Genomic DNA, 18,105 nt, shown 5'->3' on the forward strand with positions numbered 1-18,105 from the left:
TGAAATGTGAACAGGCAAGGGTGGGGAGAAAGGAAGTATTATCCCATCTTCTAGATTGGGAGCTGTGGCACAGAGATATTAAGTAGCTTGCTGAGGCACCAGGAAAACGAACCCTTCGATCTCCTGAGTCCGAGTCCAGTGCCTTAGTCACAAGAATCTTTGATTCTCTCCTGATATTTGATATGACATCAGACAGTCATGGCTGCAGTAGGTTTCCTGGCCCATTGTGATCTTCCTGAAGCCCACCATCAGATGAGTAGCTGGTGGATCCACAAAGCATCACACCCACTCACCCTGTTGCTAAGAGCCATTGCACAGAGGGCACCCAGGCAAAGGTGGGTTATGTGGAATCTAGAATGGAGATACTCCTCAGCCATAACCATAATTTCACTGCCATATAGATATCTCTCTTAATAAAATGCAAAAAGATACTCCCTACATTTGTGTCCTGTTTATTTTTCATGTTGAGGCGTTTTCCGGATTCACAGCAATTGGGCATTTTTGATGTGGAATCTTTTCTTTTAGGAGCTAATAACTCCTTCCCTGGGGGCTCAAGGATAATGAGCCTGTTTTAGCCTTCTGTGGTGAATTGCCAAACATAATTGGTATTTTGATGGCTCAGAATAACTAACATCAGCTCAGGTCAACTCAATACTTGTCCAGACAATAAATATTTAGGTCAGATGGCAAGGCATGTGAAGAGTAATAAAGCATTTGTGGAATAAAGCTTTGGCAATTGGTTCTCTTTCAGTGACATTCCTGGTGACCTCTTGTTGCTCTTGTGAATAAGTATGAGGATCTGAGGTGGCCTCAGAAGAATATGCAATTTATTGCCCAATTAGGGTGTGCGTCCTTGAGTCCGAAGGTCAGATGTTCAAACAGGAACAGTTGGCCGATATTTGTGACTTGTATTATTGTTCAACAGTGTGTGTCTTCGCTCCTCAGAACTGACAGTTCCTAGAAAGGATGGAGAGCTTTCTCCTTAATATGATAGCCTGCCTCAGGTAATTGCTCGACAGCACAGTTAAGATAGATATCTGGCAGCAGGGGAAGCTCAGTGTCATTGAAAATGTTCTTTTAGTGCCCCGTGGCACACAGCGTACATGTGTTTGGTAGCATTCATGTTGTTCTTGTGTAAGGTTAAGCAATGGCAAGTAAATACTGTAGATTTTGAGTGTTGTTTACAATAAAGCCTTCATGTACTGCTCTGGCAATGTAAAATGGGCTATAAAATGAGCATAAATTCTACTTACATTTGCTGCAAGGTCCCTTTTCATTGCCAGAGGTATAAAGGGATTTCAGTGAATGTGTTTATAGAATCATAGGGCTGAAGGGACCTCAGGAGGTCATCTAGTCCAGCCCCCTGCTTCATGCAGGACCAACCCCCACTAGTCATCCCAGCCAGACTTTGTCAAGCCGGGACTTAAAAACCTCTAGGGCTGGAGAATCCATCACCTCTCTAGGCAATGCATTCCAGTCCTTTACCACCCTCCTGGTGAAGTAGTTTTTCCCAATATCCCACCTACACCTCTCCCTCTTCAACTTCAGACCGTTGCTACTTGTTCTGCCATCTGACACTACATTAGGTCCAGTCATCAAATCCTAACCATATAGGGTTGAAAGAAACCTCAAGAAGTCATCAAATCCAGTTTCCTGCACTGAGGCAGCATGTTGCCAATGCAGCCAGCAGTAACCTTTCTTGTGGCCACAGCCTTCTGTGCTGTAATGTGTGTGGCGAGAGCAAAGTAGTGGCCCCTCCTCACTCTCCTGTTGCTCCTGGATGTGCTGCATTGGTGTTGGTTGCTGGGGCCACCAGCAGGAATTGGGCCCTGTCTCCCTCCCTCCTTTGGAGACAGCAGGGGCACAACGCTGGAGGAGCAGGCAGCCAATGAGTTCTTCACCTTCCCTGGGGTGGTGGGATGGCATGGTCTGTCCACATGGCTTCAGGCTCAGTCTTCATGTACTAGCCAGAGGTCTCAGACTCTGGCCTTGGGGCTTTAGGCTCCAGCTGCCCTCTGTTCTCCCACTTCTGCCCTGCATCCAGAGCTTGATTTGTCCTCAGGCTTGCCAGGCCCGTGTAAGTCTGCTGTAAAAAAATGGTATCTGTATGTTTGTTAATATCACTTTTTACAGCACACTTCTCAGCTAGCAATAACTAAATTACAATGATTTGGACATGTATGTGTATCTGTTTGTTTGTTTTTCCTAATGCTAATTAAGCGTGGCCACCTGAAAGGGACCGCGCTGTGAGGGTCTCAAAAAGTTTAACCTGAAAAAGTGTTTGTCTAACCTGTTCTGAAAAACTTCAGGATTCCACAACTTATTCTGGAGTTTAGCTACCCTGGTAGTTGGAAAGTTTTCCTCAATCATCCTTGCTTCAAATTAAGCCACTTCTTGTCTTAACTTCAGTGGGTACGGAGAACAATCCACTACAGTCTTCTTAGTAACCACCCTTAACCCATTTAAGCACTGTTCGGAGGTTCCCTCCCACCAACCCTTCAGTCTTCATTCTCAGACTAAACATCACTTGTTTTTAACCTTTCCTTCTAAGCAGTGCTTTTTTTTTTTTTGAAAAATAAAATAAAAATAGGAGCCAGTATTCAGTAAGCTACCCTCCCCTTCCAGTCAATCCCACCACTGGGGCTGCCAAGGTGCCAGTACTCAGTAGCAGCGGCACAAAAAAAGCACTGCTTCTAAATCAGGTTTTCTAAACTATTCATCATTTTTGTTGCTCTCCTCTGGACTCTGATTTGGCCAGGGTTTTAGTAAAGTGCAGTTCCCAGAAGTGGACATAGTACTTCCTCTGAGGCCTCTCCAGTGCCCAATAGAACAGTATAATTATCACCTGTGTTGAACATACAGTATTCCTATTAATATGCTCTAGACGTACGTTAATCTTGTCACAACTTCATCACTTTGTTGACTTACTGATCTAACCAGTTATTCCACATTTTGAAGTCAAGCGTTTGATTTTTTTCCTTCATAAGTGAAATACTTACACTTGTCTGAATTCAACAAAATTAAATTCAGTACAGTTCTCCCATCTTCCAAGGTCATCTTGAATTCCAGTTCCTATCTTCTAAAGTGTTTGAAAGCCCTCTCAACTTGGTGTCATATGCATATTTTGTAAGCACACTCTTTGCTCCATTTTTCAAGTCTTTAATAAAAAAAATGGAATAATACCTGGCACAGGACTGAGGCCTGCAGGTCCTTACCAGACACATGCCCTCCCTCATTTGAGTATAGCTGCAAGAGTGAAATTCACCTCTATGTAGAAATCCACACCAGCACTTACTAACATCATCATCAATAACAATGAGCTCAGCACCCATTGGTGTCTGATGCGTCTCTCACTATTTCCTTCCATCTTTCCCTATCCAGTGCCGAGTGGCTTAGTTTCCATAGACTAGCTCTGCACCAATCTACTACATCATCTATCCACTCTCTGTGGGGTCTGCCTCTCCTATTCGAACCATCCATTATGCTGAATACTAGGGTCTTGATTTTTCGTTCGTCTTTCATTCTGCAAATATGTCCAAATAGTTGTAGCTTCCGTTTTATAACCCTCTGCAGCAGGTTCTCTTTCGGCTGTATCTTCCTATATAATTCCTCGTTGGTGACCTTCTGCATCCATCCTATTCTCAGAATCTTTCTGTAACAACTTTCGAATGCCAATATTCTTCTTTTTGAATCTTTTGTTATCACCCATGTCTCACATCCGTACAACATGCTGCTGAATACACACGTTTTCAAGATGCCCAGCTTCATTCTTAAGCTAATCGCTTTGCTTTTCCAACCTTATCCATCACCTTCAAACTTGCTCTTGCTGTCACTATTCTAGTTGCTATTTCCTTCTTACAGTCTAGATCATACGTTGTGTTGTTCCCCAGATATGTGAACTTCTCTACATTTTCTAGTTCTGTACCATCCACACTGATCTTCCTTCCTATTTCCTTATTTCCAAATACCATTGTTTTCATTTTATCAATGTTCATAATCAGTCCGTACCGCTTCCCTTCTTCGTTTAACACCCACACTGTTTTCGCTAGCTTCTCCTCATCTTCCTCAGTGATAACTATATCATTCGCAAACCTCAAGTTGTTAATTCTTTTCCCGTGCACAGATATCCCTTCTGCCTCTTCCTTGATCTTGTCCATCGCTCTCTCCAGATGTGCGATGAAGATACTTGGCGATATTGGATCTCCTTGTCTCATACCTCTACTTGTTTTAAACCAACTTCCCAACTCCCTGCATGTTCTCACCGCTGCCTCCACATTGTCATTGATATCTTTCAACAACTGTACCAGTCTGCTGTCCGCTCTGTATGACTCCAACACTGCCCAAGTTACTTTCTGATCTATACTGTCAAATGTCTTTTGAAAATCGATGAAACAACTGTATACGTTTTTGTTCTTTTGTTGAGCTTTCTCTGCTTCAGTCTTAGTGCCAATATCTGCTGTATGGTACTTCTATCTTTTCTGAATCCTGCTTGCTCGTGTGCTATATGTTCTTCTTTCTGCGATCTTAATCTCTCAGTATCATGATCAGCACCTTACCTAGATGACTTGTTAGGGCAATCGTTCCGTAATTCTTGCACTCCAATGTACTTCCTTTCTTGTGTATTGTCACTAGCACAGATCTTGTCCATTCCTTAGTTGCCTTCCCTTCTTTCCATGCTATATTACATAGTCAGTGTATTTCCTGGATCATGCTTTCTCCACCATATTTGATCATCTTTCCCGTGATCTTATTATTTCTACGGCTCTTGTTCTTCTTTAGTCATTTCAGTGCTTTTTCTACTTCCTCCTTCGAAGTATCGGTCTTGCTCTCGATGCTCGGGGGAGATATTTCTTTCAGGTCTTCAATCAGTTGCTCTGAGACACTCGGGTCCAACTGTGCTTTGTATAGATCAGTGCAATATCTCGTCCATCGCTGCACAATCTTCTCCCTGTTCATGAGCACTTCTTCGTTCTCATCTTTGATCACCATCTGCTTCGGTTGCAATTTCCTATTAATATTCCTAATTCTCTTATACACCTCCCTGGTCTTACATTTGCCATAATACCTCTCAATATCTTCACATTGCTCCTCTAACCATTTCTCCTTATCCTTTCTGGCTGCTTTCCTTAGCTCATTGCATTTCATCCTATATTGCTGTTCTGCCATCTCAGAAACATCTCTTCTGATCTTCAGTGCTCTTTTCTCTTGAGCCAACTTCATTGTCTTCTGGGTAATCCACTTCTTATTGATCTTTTCTTCTTCTGGAATAGTCTGCTCAATTGCCTCTTCCATAGCGATGGCTATCCCTGCGACTCTCTTATCTAGGTCTTTCTCTGTGGCACTATTCTTAATCTTCTCTTCGAGTGCTGTTCTGTATGCATTCCCTGTTTCTTCCTCAAATAGCCTTGCCACATCTCTTCTTTTCTTAAACTGCGTCTCACATTTTCTTTTGAGTTTTATATTGATGTTTGTGATCGTTAAACTGTGGTCAGAGTCTATATCCACTCCTTGGAAAGTTTGGTGCTGCTGTACTGATGTTATCCGTCTTCTTCTTATCAAAATCAGATCTATCATGTTCTTGGATTTCCCTTCATTCAATCTCCATGTCCATTTCCTACAGTCCTTTTGTTGGAATCTCATGTTGCAAATCACGATCTCATGCTGTGTAGCAAACTCTAACAGTTTCTCACCTCATTCGTTTCTTTCTCCATATTCGGACCTTCCCATGACTCTCTCCCAACCTTCATTATATGTTCCAACCTTTGCATTCCAACCTCCTCCAATGATCAACACATCTTTCTTCAGTATCTCCTCCACTGTTTTTGTCAAGTCTTTATAGAATATCTCAATCTCTTCCTCCATACTGTCCAGCTGTGGGTGCATACACGTGAATGACTGAGATGTTGAACGGTTTTGCTTGGAATCGTGACCATCATTCTTGCCTTCACCGGTCTGTATCCTAATAATGCTCTTCTAGCTGTTTTGCTAAGAAGGAATCCAACTCCGGCTTCATGCTTCATTTCATTTCCTGACCAAATGACTTCACAACCGCATATCTCTCCTGATCCTGTCCAACACATCTCTGCCAGTCCAAATATATCACATCGGTATCTCTCCATTTCCTTCCGAAGCAGCTCGAATTTTCCCGTTGCCCACAGTATTCGGACGTTCCATGTTCCAATGGATAGCATATGTGTTAGGTGTAATTTTCTTTTGGTAGTCAGCTTATCGACCTAACCCCGAGTACTCAATTGGTATCGCAGACCTTGTTTATTTGGGCAATGTCTGAGCTGGCATCTTTTAACGTTTAGTTGTACTGGCATCGGATTTCATTCATATTGTTGTTTGACAGCGTATCGACACACATCTGACCAACCCTCCTCCTTCATTCAGGCTTGGGACTGGCATGGAGCTCTCAGTGGCTTCACGGCAGAGTTGCTTACTAACCACTTGCTGCAAATTAAGAACCACATAGTTCCTGAAAAGAGAGATTAAGTGGGGAATAGGTAGTGCTTTGACATGGTGTTGGTCCTCTGAACAGGGTGAATTTTGCTCTGAGGTTAAAGATCACGTGTGTTTGGTGATTCTGTTTTGTGTACATAGCATGAATTATTTTTCTCTCACAGAGTGGTTTGACAGTGGTTGGAAGGAACTTCATTTGGTTGGAGGATAGAGCCTCTTGCACCAGGGTAAGTCACTAGCCCCTTTAATGTCAGTGGAGTTGGATCAGCGTGAGGCAGATCAGAATCAGGTCTATTGACGTTAGGAATGTTACTCTAGATTAACAGTAGTGTAAGAAGAGAATGAGGCCCAGAGAGCAATGCTTCTAACTTTAGCTCTTGTAATTTTATCACCAGCCTTGTGTAATTTTGTATTTTTTCTCTTAAATCCACAGCACCTGGAGTCATGTGATTACATGAGAACCTCAGCTTCCTCTTGGAAAAAAAAAAAGAGGAAGGTTTCAAGCCCTCATGGTTGTAAAGAAAAGCTTAAAAGTATGAAGTATTAAAGCCTGATGGCAAAGAAAAAGCTTTATTTATTTTTAAAAATATTCATGACTTTGGGGTGGTACCTGACATAAGAATTTTGAATGCTAGCAGAGTGAAATACATAGTGGTATACAGGCTTTCTACAAAGGACTTGTGCTCACCACAGGTCATTGGGAGCCCCTTTAAATGCTTCTGCACCTAGTTCAGTAGTTACAGCATTGACAGGCATCTGGCTGACTGCAGAGTCATGGATCAAGGTTATTCATGGAAGTTGATTCTAGACATGGAAATTGAAACGAGATAAAATCAGACTAGAAACAAGGCATACATTCTGAACAGTCAGGGTAATTAATCACTGGAATAACGTGCCATGGGTCATAGTATATTCCCATCACTGGCAATTTTTAAAGCAAGAATGGATTTCCCTTTCTAAAAGATATGCTTTAGTTCAAACAGGAATTAATTCAGGGAAGTCCTATAACCAGCCGACAGAGTACAGAAGGTCAGACTAGATCATTGCAGTGGCCTCTTCTGGCTTCTTAATCTATGACACCGCAAGAACTGGGGGCAGACGTGCTTCTGTGTCCTTGTTTGTGTTATTCTATACTAACAGTGCATAACACAACAGTGTACAGTAGCATAACTACATTTTATGGGACTATGGCTGTAGAACTTGGAAGCCAGGGTCCCTATCCTAGCGGAGTTCTAGGTATTTCTGTCAATGCACAGCTTAAATGTTATGTGGCCCAGCCTTAACATTCCAGGTTCTTTCACAGAAGTAGGCCTATGATCTGCAGGGGCTGTCTGGTGGCTCTTAGCCACAGTGTTGTTTACAGGGGTTGTATCGGTGTGCTGATCTTTTCTCAACCTTTTAGTGTTTAATTATGCAGGCCTTTGAAGCAAACTTGAACACGGTCCAAAGGGATGTCATAAACTCTTCTGGCAGGAAAGTACACAAGAATGTAACTGCACCATTACTGAAAAGACTTTTATTCCCATGGTGCACAAGGTGGGATTTTGCCAATTAAGTTTTTCAAGTTCCTGTGAACATGGGTTGTTTTCCTTCTCCTGCCAGCATGTTCTTGGGTATTCACACTTTTTGGATCATCTAGGTCTGTGGTTTTCACTAGTGCAGACCCCCCAGTCACTTCACAGACCCCCATCAAAGCCAATTCTAGCTGCTGTGTACACTTGATTAAATGAAAGAAGAAACCACAACATGGATTTTTGGACAGCAATTAATAACATTATTGGAAAATATTTAATTTAAAAATAATAGATGGTAACTTTGCAATTCATTTGAAACTTACTCTCTCTGATCATTTTCATGTATCTTTTATTTTTTGTGGAGACCCTCGGCAATACCTTTGCAGACCCCCAGAGTCTGCAGACCTCAAGCTGGGGACCGCTGCTCTAGGTGCAATGGTGACCACGTTAGCCATTATCACAGCTGCCATTCGTTCAGCACTTTGATCCCATAGAGGAGGAAGGATTGGCTGGGTAGTTTCGGCGCTAGTTCAGACTCTGAAGATCCAGCTTTGGTACCCTGCTTTGCCACAGACTGCCTATGTGACCTTGGCTATGGCATTTAATCTCTCTGCTCCCTATCTGTAAATCAAGTATAATTGCACTTCCCCACTTCACAGGGGCATGATGAGGGCTAATTTCACTATCGGGTTAAGCATTTTGTTGCTGTCGGCTGAGCACATTGGTCACACCAGGAGTCCTTGTACTTCTCCATTCCCTGGTTGTAACCTACCTATCCCCAGGTATTTCAGGGACTCCCTCTCACCCCTCCAGCATGTGGCCACATGCCAGGGGTTATGTTTGTCTGCCTCCCTTTGTAGCATTGACCCCCGTTGGCCCAGATCATGGTAAGGGCTTGGTATCTTTAGGAGTGAGAAGATATTTGAGTCTCCATTGATTTCTCAGACTCTCTGGTAGGACTGCTATTGAGAATGCCATTGGTGGTGCTGTGATATGGACAGATGTGCATTAGCACCTGGATAGGGAATGCATCTGAGGGTGTGTTTACACAGCATTCTAGAGTGAGCCTCCCAGCATGGGTCCACAGACATGGGCTAGTAGGACTCATGCTAGTGCTTTGCAAATAGCTCTTTAGACAGTGCTTTGGAATTGTGGCTCTGGCTGGATTTTGGGCTCTGAAGCCCAGTCCCCTCATGAGGCTCCAGAGCATGAGCTCTCCAGCCTGAGCTGTAACTTGAAAATGCTGCCTAGGGAGCTATTTGTAGCTATTTGTAGGCTACTTGTAGGTTGTGAGTCTTGCTCCAAATGATACATAAACACACCCTTATAGGCCACAGAACAACAGTCACCTCTTCACCACCAGCTTCGCAAAGGCTACAGTTTCTGTTGCTGTGAAGAATACTAGGACCTTGGCTTACTGATGCCCAACGGAAAGATAGTCATAAGGCACTTGGTAGAGAGAATATTTGTCATACTTACCCTGGCTTCTAGATGAGCAAGTTAATCCAGCACAGACACTTAGGGAATTCCCATCCTTAGGTTCTGCCATGATGGGCACTAGAGGGAAAAATCTCATCTGGCAGCCATAAAGGGCTTGACCCCAGAGGTGCCACTCATATCACCCTAGTGTTTAAAAATAAGTACAGGTACATAATGAGTAGGAGAGACTGTGTGATCCAGTGGACAGGAGGCTGGAATGGGTCTCCAGAGCTGTGGTCTATTCCTGGCTGTGCCCCTAGTTTGCTGTTTGACCTTTGGAAAGTCACTTCCTCTCTGTTTTTTTCCCCTTTGCTTATCTTGACTGTTTAGACCAGTGGTGGGCAACCTGCAGCCCATAGGCCACATGTGACCCATCAGTGTAACTTGTTTGCATGTACCCCATCAGTATAACTTGTTTGCATGCTGTAAGACATTTTACTGACATTGACTCTCTGTAGGTGTAGCACGCCATGGCTCCCGGTGGCTGCCGTACACTATTCCTGGCCAATGGGAGCTGTGGAGGTGGTGCCTTCAGGAGAAGGGGCTTGTGACACCTCCCAGCTGTGAATGGTGAACTGAAGCCACTGTGGAGCTGCAAGAGGCCCTGCCTGTGAAAGGTTAACATCAGCAAAATGCCTCATGGCTGACAATCAGATTACCCTGATGGGCCCCAGGTTGCCCATCACTGATTTAGACTCTAATCTCTTGGCGACATTGTCTCCTACCCATGTATGTACCAAACCTTGCATAACAGGGTCTACTACTGGCCACACCATCTAAGAATCACTCTTGTACTACTCCTGTTATCTCTTTATCCAACAAGGATTTGGGGAATAATTGTAAGATATTGCTATGTGCCTGATATAATTTTGCTGCTCAAGAATTCTGAAACAAGCATGGAAGCAGGCCACTTACTTGCTTTCTGCCTTTCCAAATACTTCAGCTTCCAACATGAGTCGTGTTGTGCTTCTGATGATGATGAGACAGGATAAGGTGCATCCTGATGCTGAATGTTTCCAAATTTTCTCTGACATTTGGAACCTCTAAACTCTCCTTTCCTTTCAACAGTGACAGAGAGTCGAGGCATCCTGGAGAGTATACAGAGATTTTCTTTGCTGCCAACTTATCTCCCTGTGAGCTATCATATCCACAACGCAGACGTTTCCTTCTTTCTTAAGGAAGCCAACCAGGATATCATGAGGAACTCTAGTTTGCAATCCCGTGTGGAGTCCTTCCTGATCTATAAATCCAAGAAGCCACCTGTATTAAATGCCAGCTATGGACCCTTTTCCATTGAACAAATAGTGCCACAGGACCTAATGTTGTCTTCAAATCCATTTGGATCCTCCAACAAGTTTACTTTTAACTGGAGACTTAAAGCCTACATCATGAGGGACAAAATTTACCTCAGCAAGCCCAAAGTTCAGGTCCTGTTCTACATCGTGGGCCGGGACTGGGATGACTACAGCACAACGGAGAGGCTGCCTTGCCTGCGGGTGTTTGCTTTCCGTGAGACAAGGGAAGTCCGAGGCAGCTGCAGACTGAAGGGGGACCTGGGATTGTGCGTGGCGGAGCTGGAACTCCTGTCAAGCTGGTTTAACCCCCCAACAGTGGTGGCTGGCCGTAAGAAAGTGATGGATCAGTCTGAAGGGAGTCCTGTGGAGCTTTACTACACCATCCAGCCGGGGGATGAGACCGGGGAGTGCACTAAGGAGGATGTAAGGAAAAATAATGGGATCAGATTGGGACACAATGATATTGATGAATCTGTACCTCCTCTGCAGAGAATTGGAAGTGTTTTCCTTTACCAGACACATGGTGGTAGCCCTTCCTTAAGAGAAATGAGGTTGGATAACAACATTGCCATCCAATATGTACCAAAGACAGTCAAGCAAGGTGATATTTTGACGTTCCTTGTGTCTATTGATAAAAATTCAACACAGGACCAGTTCACACTGAGGTAAGTTCTTTCTAAATTCCTCTGTTAACTTGAAAATCAAATGGCAGGAGATTTTGTAATTGCTGCTGTTGGATTTTGTTCTGTTGGAAGTTATTTTTGTAAGTTGAACTTGAAGGTAGCTTTCCCAGAATATCTGTGTTATAGCTGAGATTTAAACAGTCTTGCCTGTTTGAACCAATCTAGCAGATGTTGCCTTTTTTCTTTTCTATTATCCAGTCAAATATTGAGTGACCTGGCTGGGGAATACTCTGTGGAGGAGAGGCCAGCTGCCTTTGAAAAGCTGCTGAGAAGTGCAGTTGGGCCATTTGAGAGCTACTTGTCAGTTGGAGAAATTGCCAGTGTTCCTCTGAGCTGGATTTTGCAGATCACATAGAGCAGTAATACTCAGACTATGGCTCGGGAGCCACAAATGGCTCTTTGTCTGCTGTGGCTCTTGGCAGCGCTTGAGAATAAAGACTGTGTGATTTAATAGTTAATCAAGTGATGCTTTAAGTGACTTATTAACCAAATGTAGACTACTTGGTCAGCTCTTTTACTGTGAGGAAATATATATATAAAAAAGAGAATATGAAACAATAAATTCATTACTACTGTTATTCCTTTGGGTAATGTTGATCACTGCTTTTTGGCTCTTGAATCCCTGAGGTCTTCCTATCACCCTCTTAGGAAAACTTGATCTGTCCTTAGAGCCTCTCGTTAACATGACTACCTGCCCCCACCCTGCCTGGTCTGTAAACCCTATTAGGTATTTTAATATTTTACTCTTAAGGATTCCAAACATCCCATGATTAACATAAATATTTTTTTCTTCAGTCCAAATGAGACAATCCTGAGTTTGAATAAAAAGTGTTGCTTGCAGTGCTGCATTGCTCTGTTTTACTTGGTTGCGTCTTTGGTAGCCCAGGGTTTCAGGCCATACTATAGCAAGCTTTGAGTGCTGACAGTGCATCAGGAAATTAACCAGAAGACTTCAGTGGACAGTAAATGTGCGGGATTTGTGAGTGAGGTTCTCTCCAGTGGATTCCTTGGTCTCAAGCTTGTCACTCTCTGCAGCAGTATTTTAGCTATGGAAGAGAGGTGCACAAGGCTATTTTCAGACTGTGATTCCCTACCCATGAGTGATGTCTTTCTCTTAGTGTTGAAGGTAAATGTCATACGGTATGTCTATACTTAAGGGGCGTGGCTCGATGCACTGTGATTGATTTTTCTGGAGATCGATTTTTCTGGAGATCAGTGAAGTCATGGCAAAATCAATCTCTCTAAGATTGGCTGTCGAACCTGGTACTTTGTGCTGCCATGTGAAGTAGGAAAATCGGCACAAGACTGATGAGCCCCAATTTACACCAGGGAACAAAGTTGATCCTGATATATCAATTTATGCTAATGGCATGGCTAGAATTGCGCATCTGGCATTGACTTTGATCCCTAGTGTAGACCAGGCCATAGACTATAGTCTAAACGTCTGCTACTGAAATGCTAAGACTGTGCTTTTTGTGATATGTCTCTGGGCATGTGGTCGAGATGAGCCAGAGCACACAGATGCAGGGAACATTCAAGCACCGTGTCGCCAAATGAGCTGATATCTCCATCATGGCAAGCAGCTTATTGTCCCCTCTCAGGCAGACACCCCACAGTCAGAGCCTTCTCTGCATGTTAGAAGTGCTGAGCACGGAACTCAGCACCTTCTACTCCAAAAAACACTTTCCAAAGCTTTAGTGCTCAGAGCTGAGATAAAAAGAAACCTCCATTCTCTGCCACCTGTATTAAACTCCAAATTCTCTGGCTAAAACCACCTCAGCTTCTCAAAAATCTGAATCATAAGATCAGCACAAAACTGAAATTGATCCTTATCTCCTGCAGTGAGGAAATATTGGGCCTGACTCTTCATTCAGTTATGCAGATGTAATTCCACCAATGTTGATGAAGTAGTGCCAGTGTAAAACTGGGGTGAACACCGAGGATAGGGCTTGTTTTTTCTGCCACCAAATAAAATTGTTTTCCTTCTCAAAGTGTGTAAGACGTGGACTGGGTGAGGTAAGTGGTATCTGCTGGGTTTTTTTTTGTTTTGTATATGTTGGTTAAACCTGGTATTTGGTAAGTAACAGAAAGAAAGCCGTGCTAGGCTATATACTATCAAAACAAAAAAGCAGCCCAGTAGCACTTTAAAGGCTAACAAAATGATTTATTAGGTGATGAGTTTTTGTGGGACAGACCCACTTCTTCAGACCATAGCCATACCAGAACAGACTCAATATTTAAGGCACAGAGAACCAAAAAAGTAATCAAGGTTGACAAATCAGAAAAAAATTATCAATGTGAGCAAATCAGAGAGTAGAGGGGCAGAAGGGCAGGAGGAGTCAAGAATTAGATTAAGCCAAGTATGCAAAAGAGCCCCTATAATGACCTAAAAAATTTCCATCCCAGTTCAAACCACGTGTTAATGTGTCGAATTTGAATATAAAAGAGAGTTCAGCAGCCTCTCTTTCCAAAGTGTTGTGAAGATTCCTCTTCAGGAAGACGCAGACTTTCAGGTCATTAACAGAATGTCCCACTCCATTAAAATCCTGGCTGACCAGTTTGTGGATCAGGAGTGTTTTTATATCTGTTTTGTGCCCATTAATTCTTTGTCTAAGAGAGTTGAAGTCTGTCCAATATACAAAGCATCTGGGCATTGTTGACACATGATGGCCTACATGATGTTAGTTGAGGAACATGAGAATGTTCCCATGATTCCGTGAATAACCAGGTGCTACTGGACTGCTCATTTGTTTTGATGGTATTTGGTAAGTGGGACTACGACTTCTAGTAACTTGTTACAGTATGTAGCAGCGGTTGAAAAGATTATTCATTTTTGGAGTCAGAAAGTAAAGTCTGGGGGTACAACACTTGGTGGGAGATCAGCCTGGTTAGGGTCGATCTTCAGGGGTTCAATTTCAGTACGCCTACTGGGGACATGCCAAACTGAACCATCAGGAGTCAGAAGTCAACCCCTGTACTCCTTGTTCTTGGGAGGAGTAAGGCAGGTTGAAGAGAAAGTTTCTCCTGTTGACCTCCCTCAGTGAGCACAGCCAGTTCAGTCAATTGTAGATACATTGATTCCAGCTGTACAATGCTGTAGCTGGAACTGTGTATTTAGCATTGACTTTAAGGTCTAGTGTAGCACAGATCTTGTTAACAGACAGGGAGTTTGCATTTTTCACAGACAGTAATTCATCATCCACTCTTCATTAGTTATTTGTGAATTTGAGTTCTTAGGAAGAAATGACTTCAGACACGCATAAAAATTACTATTATTCTTGAAAAATTATTAATTTATAAAGAATATAGCCCTTTGCAGAGAATAAATACAACCACTTTTCTTAGTTGCATTTATAATAAGAATTTAGTGCCTAAAAAGTAGATGTCAAAGCATTTATGTGCTAGTTAACTGTGATAATTAAAAAATAGAACTGGTCCATGGAGAATAATTCATGAAGGCATTTAAAATCTGGCTTTGCTTGTCAGAGGAATGAAATGCAAATCTTCAGAATTCCAGGGTAGGAGCATAGGGAAGTTGCTTAACATTGGTGAAATGTTAGGGTTTGTTTGTTTTATAATATATAAAATACAAAAATTAGAAAAAGAAAAATAATTTCAAAATAATGGGACATTTTGGAATTATTATTAATTTTTTTTGCCAAAACAGATTTTGCCAGAATCAATTGATTTCATGAGGCATTTTGAAGGAACTGTATTTTCTTTGACAAATGGATCTGTTTAGTTTTTCCAGCGAGTGCTACTTAAGGAAGGACCTGCTGTAGCAGCAAAATGGTCAAATGCTTTTGTGAAACGACTCTTCTTGTCTGTCTGTAATTAAGCTACCGTAGCCGTAATTTACTTTTTAACACCTCTGTCATCACTGTAGTATCGAAGTTCCCCTTTTGCTAGGTAGTGAAATACAGGTAGCTTACTCGGGGTTTGGGAAGTTGCTGTTTGTGTGTGTTATGTGGCATAGGTCAGCAAACAACCACTTGAGGAGTGCTCAGAAAGGATAAAAGTTGAAATTTGTCTGGTGGTTTCTGGGAACATTCACCCTATGTCCGCCTGAGGGGTTGAGCGGAGAATACTGTTTGATGCTCACCCTCTGCACAGGGCTGAATTTTGCCATCTGTTGCTACCTGCTGGAGCAGCAGGGCAGTATTTAGCAGAGGCATTTTACTTTTTGTAACATGATTTTGGGAGTGAGAGGGAGTGGGGAGAACCGAGGCAGAGATTTACAAAGGTGCTTGTGGCTTTGCGGTCCAATTCCTTCTGGAATGGGCCTGCCCTGTAGGCCATTTAGATTATGCCTACACAGCAGAGTTATTTCAAATGAACTTTGAGAGCATCTGCACTATGTGTATGTTGTTTTGAAATGAATTCGAAATAGTGGGCGTGTTGTTTCAAATTTTGTACGCCTCAGTGCAGGAGGAATAACTCCTATTTCAAAACAAGCACTGCTGAGACACAGAATAGTGCTATTTCGAAATAAGCCATACTGGCATCCATTGGCACTATGGCAAAATAGGCTCTGTGGGTGTGGCTACACTGCCCCTTCCTTTCGGAAGGGGAATGCAAATTCAGATGATCAGAAATGCAAATGAGTCATGGATTTAAATACCTTGTGCCTCATTTTCATACTCACATGGGACCTCGATTCCGGAAGAGTTGATTGCAAAAGCCAAAACAGCCAGGTAGATGGCATTCATTCGAAAGGAAATCCTGCTTTCAAAAGCACCCTTCTTCCTAATTTTTTTCAGGAAAAAGGGTGCTTTCTAAAGTGAGGTTTACTTTTGGATGAATCTCATCTACACGGCTGTTTTGGCTTTCGAAATCAGCTCTTCCAGAATCGAGATCCTGTGCGGTTATGCAAATGAGGCATGAGATGTTTAAATTTGTGCCTCATTTGCATTTGTGGTTGACTGCATTTGCATGCCCCTTCTGAAAGGGTGGGGCAGTGTAGCCATAGCCTGTGTGTCTGGACACACTATTTCAAAATGCATTCTTGTGTGGAGCGGTGTTATTTTGAAATAAACGGTTTTGGAATAGCTATTCCTGAATGGATTATTGTGAAATAATGCTGCTGTGTAGATGTCCCCTTATCTGATTTTGAAAATCCTACCCTTAGTGTTCAGACACACTCAGGATCCACTCAGGGTAAATTTACGGTGTATATTATGAACATCTTCCTGATAATCTGTGTTAGGCTTTCTAATCCTGGGGGAAGCCCAGTCACTTGGGCTGTTTAAAAGTATACTGGACACTGTGACCAAAATGTTCTGAAGGGAACAATCCTCCTTTAGTCTCCGGGAGCTGGAGGGCCTGGTTTAATATGTCTCATCCATCTCAAAAAATTGTGGTGCTCTCAAAGATTTGCATACAAGGCCGTAGTACAATAAGTGCAGGCATATATAGACACCCTCTTAGCAGTCATTCTGATGGTAGTTTAAATGTGAAAGATCTATGTGTTAAAAGACATTAATTGCAAGGCAATTTAAATCTCTCTCAGACCTTGCCCTGTGACTGAAGTAAGATCTCCTATCATAAAATGGGACCTGATCTGTCAGTCTAACACCCCATTATATTGCATGACCCTGCCTTGTGCTTTGCCAGTTAGGGTATTGATAATTTGTAACCTGGCAGCCTATTATGGTTTCAGACTGCACTGTCCTGCATGGGTGTGAAAGAAACCATAACAGCCTTTTCCTCCAAATGAACTGTTTTCAAATAGCTGAAATTTTGACATCTAATAGTGGTTTGTAGAAATACAAGTGTGTGGGCTTCAGAAGTGGCTCCTATCCATCCTGGAAATACAAAGACACAAATAGCAGTGTTAAGGCTGCAGCTGCTGCTCCTTACTTCCATCAGTTGGGAAGGAGCAGGGCAAAGCAGTAGTAGCTGCTGACCCCCAGCACTGGGAACATCCAGTTAAAAATGCAGCCATCGCCAGCACTCAATAGAGTGGAATATGCCATGGCAAGAGTTGGGGGAATAGCTCAGTCGTTAGAACATTGGCCTTATGAGCCCAGGGTGGTGAGCTCAGTTCCTTGAAGGGGCCCTTTCAAGGTTCTGGGAGAAGTTAGATTTTGAGAAGTGGAGCGGGGTGGAACCTGTGAGGTATGGTGGTAGGTCCTGCTGTGGGTTCAGAGGACTAGACTCAATAACCTCTTGAGGTCTCTTCCAACTCTGAGATCTGTGTATCTCCATGGTTCAAGAGGGAAATCCAGCTGGAATGACAATATCTGTTCAAATTCCAGATGAGGCAGTAGAACGCATAGGTTGTAATAAATGCTCAGTTTGTTGGATAATATTTAACTAAAACCTTGTGAGTGAATGTAGACAATTAGATTTTTTTTCAATTTTAGACAATATAGATTACCAAATCCTGTGCTCAGTTACACCCATATAAATCCAGAGAGAAAGTCTTCTATGATTCAGAGTGATTATCTAGATGAACTCTTAGCCTGTGTCTAGACTTGAGGAATTTGATGGCAGAAGTTTTTATCAAAAGATATCTTCCCAAAAAACTTTTGTCAACAGATCGTGGCCAGACTGCCAAAGGTCCTTCCAACCCAGAAATCCTGTCTGCTGACAGTGGTCAATGGCAGGTGGTCCAGAGGGAGTGAACCAAACAGATAACAATCAAGTGATCTCTCTCCTGCAATCCATCTC

General features: G+C 42.7%; 1 protein-coding gene across 6 annotated transcripts in view; it reads left to right on the top strand.

The window, feature by feature from the left end:
- The window catches only part of LOC142022784 (transmembrane protein 132D-like), a 592,725-nt gene that overhangs the window by 123,141 nt on the left and 451,479 nt on the right, over positions 1-18,105 (top strand). For 4 of the 6 annotated variants that reach the window (XM_075012989.1, XM_075012990.1, XM_075012992.1 and 1 more), the window contains one exon: positions 10,524-11,415. In XM_075012989.1, coding sequence (XP_074869090.1) covers positions 10,524-11,415 — 892 coding nt within the window. Of the gene's footprint in view, positions 1-10,523; positions 11,416-18,105 lie in introns of those variants that run through there. The other 2 variants (XM_075012994.1, XM_075012995.1) reach the window with 2 other exon arrangements.

The sequence above is a fragment of the Carettochelys insculpta genome, chromosome 18 (genome assembly GCF_033958435.1).
Source record: "Carettochelys insculpta isolate YL-2023 chromosome 18, ASM3395843v1, whole genome shotgun sequence".
In the NCBI taxonomy this organism is placed as follows: domain Eukaryota; kingdom Metazoa; phylum Chordata; order Testudines; family Carettochelyidae; genus Carettochelys; species Carettochelys insculpta.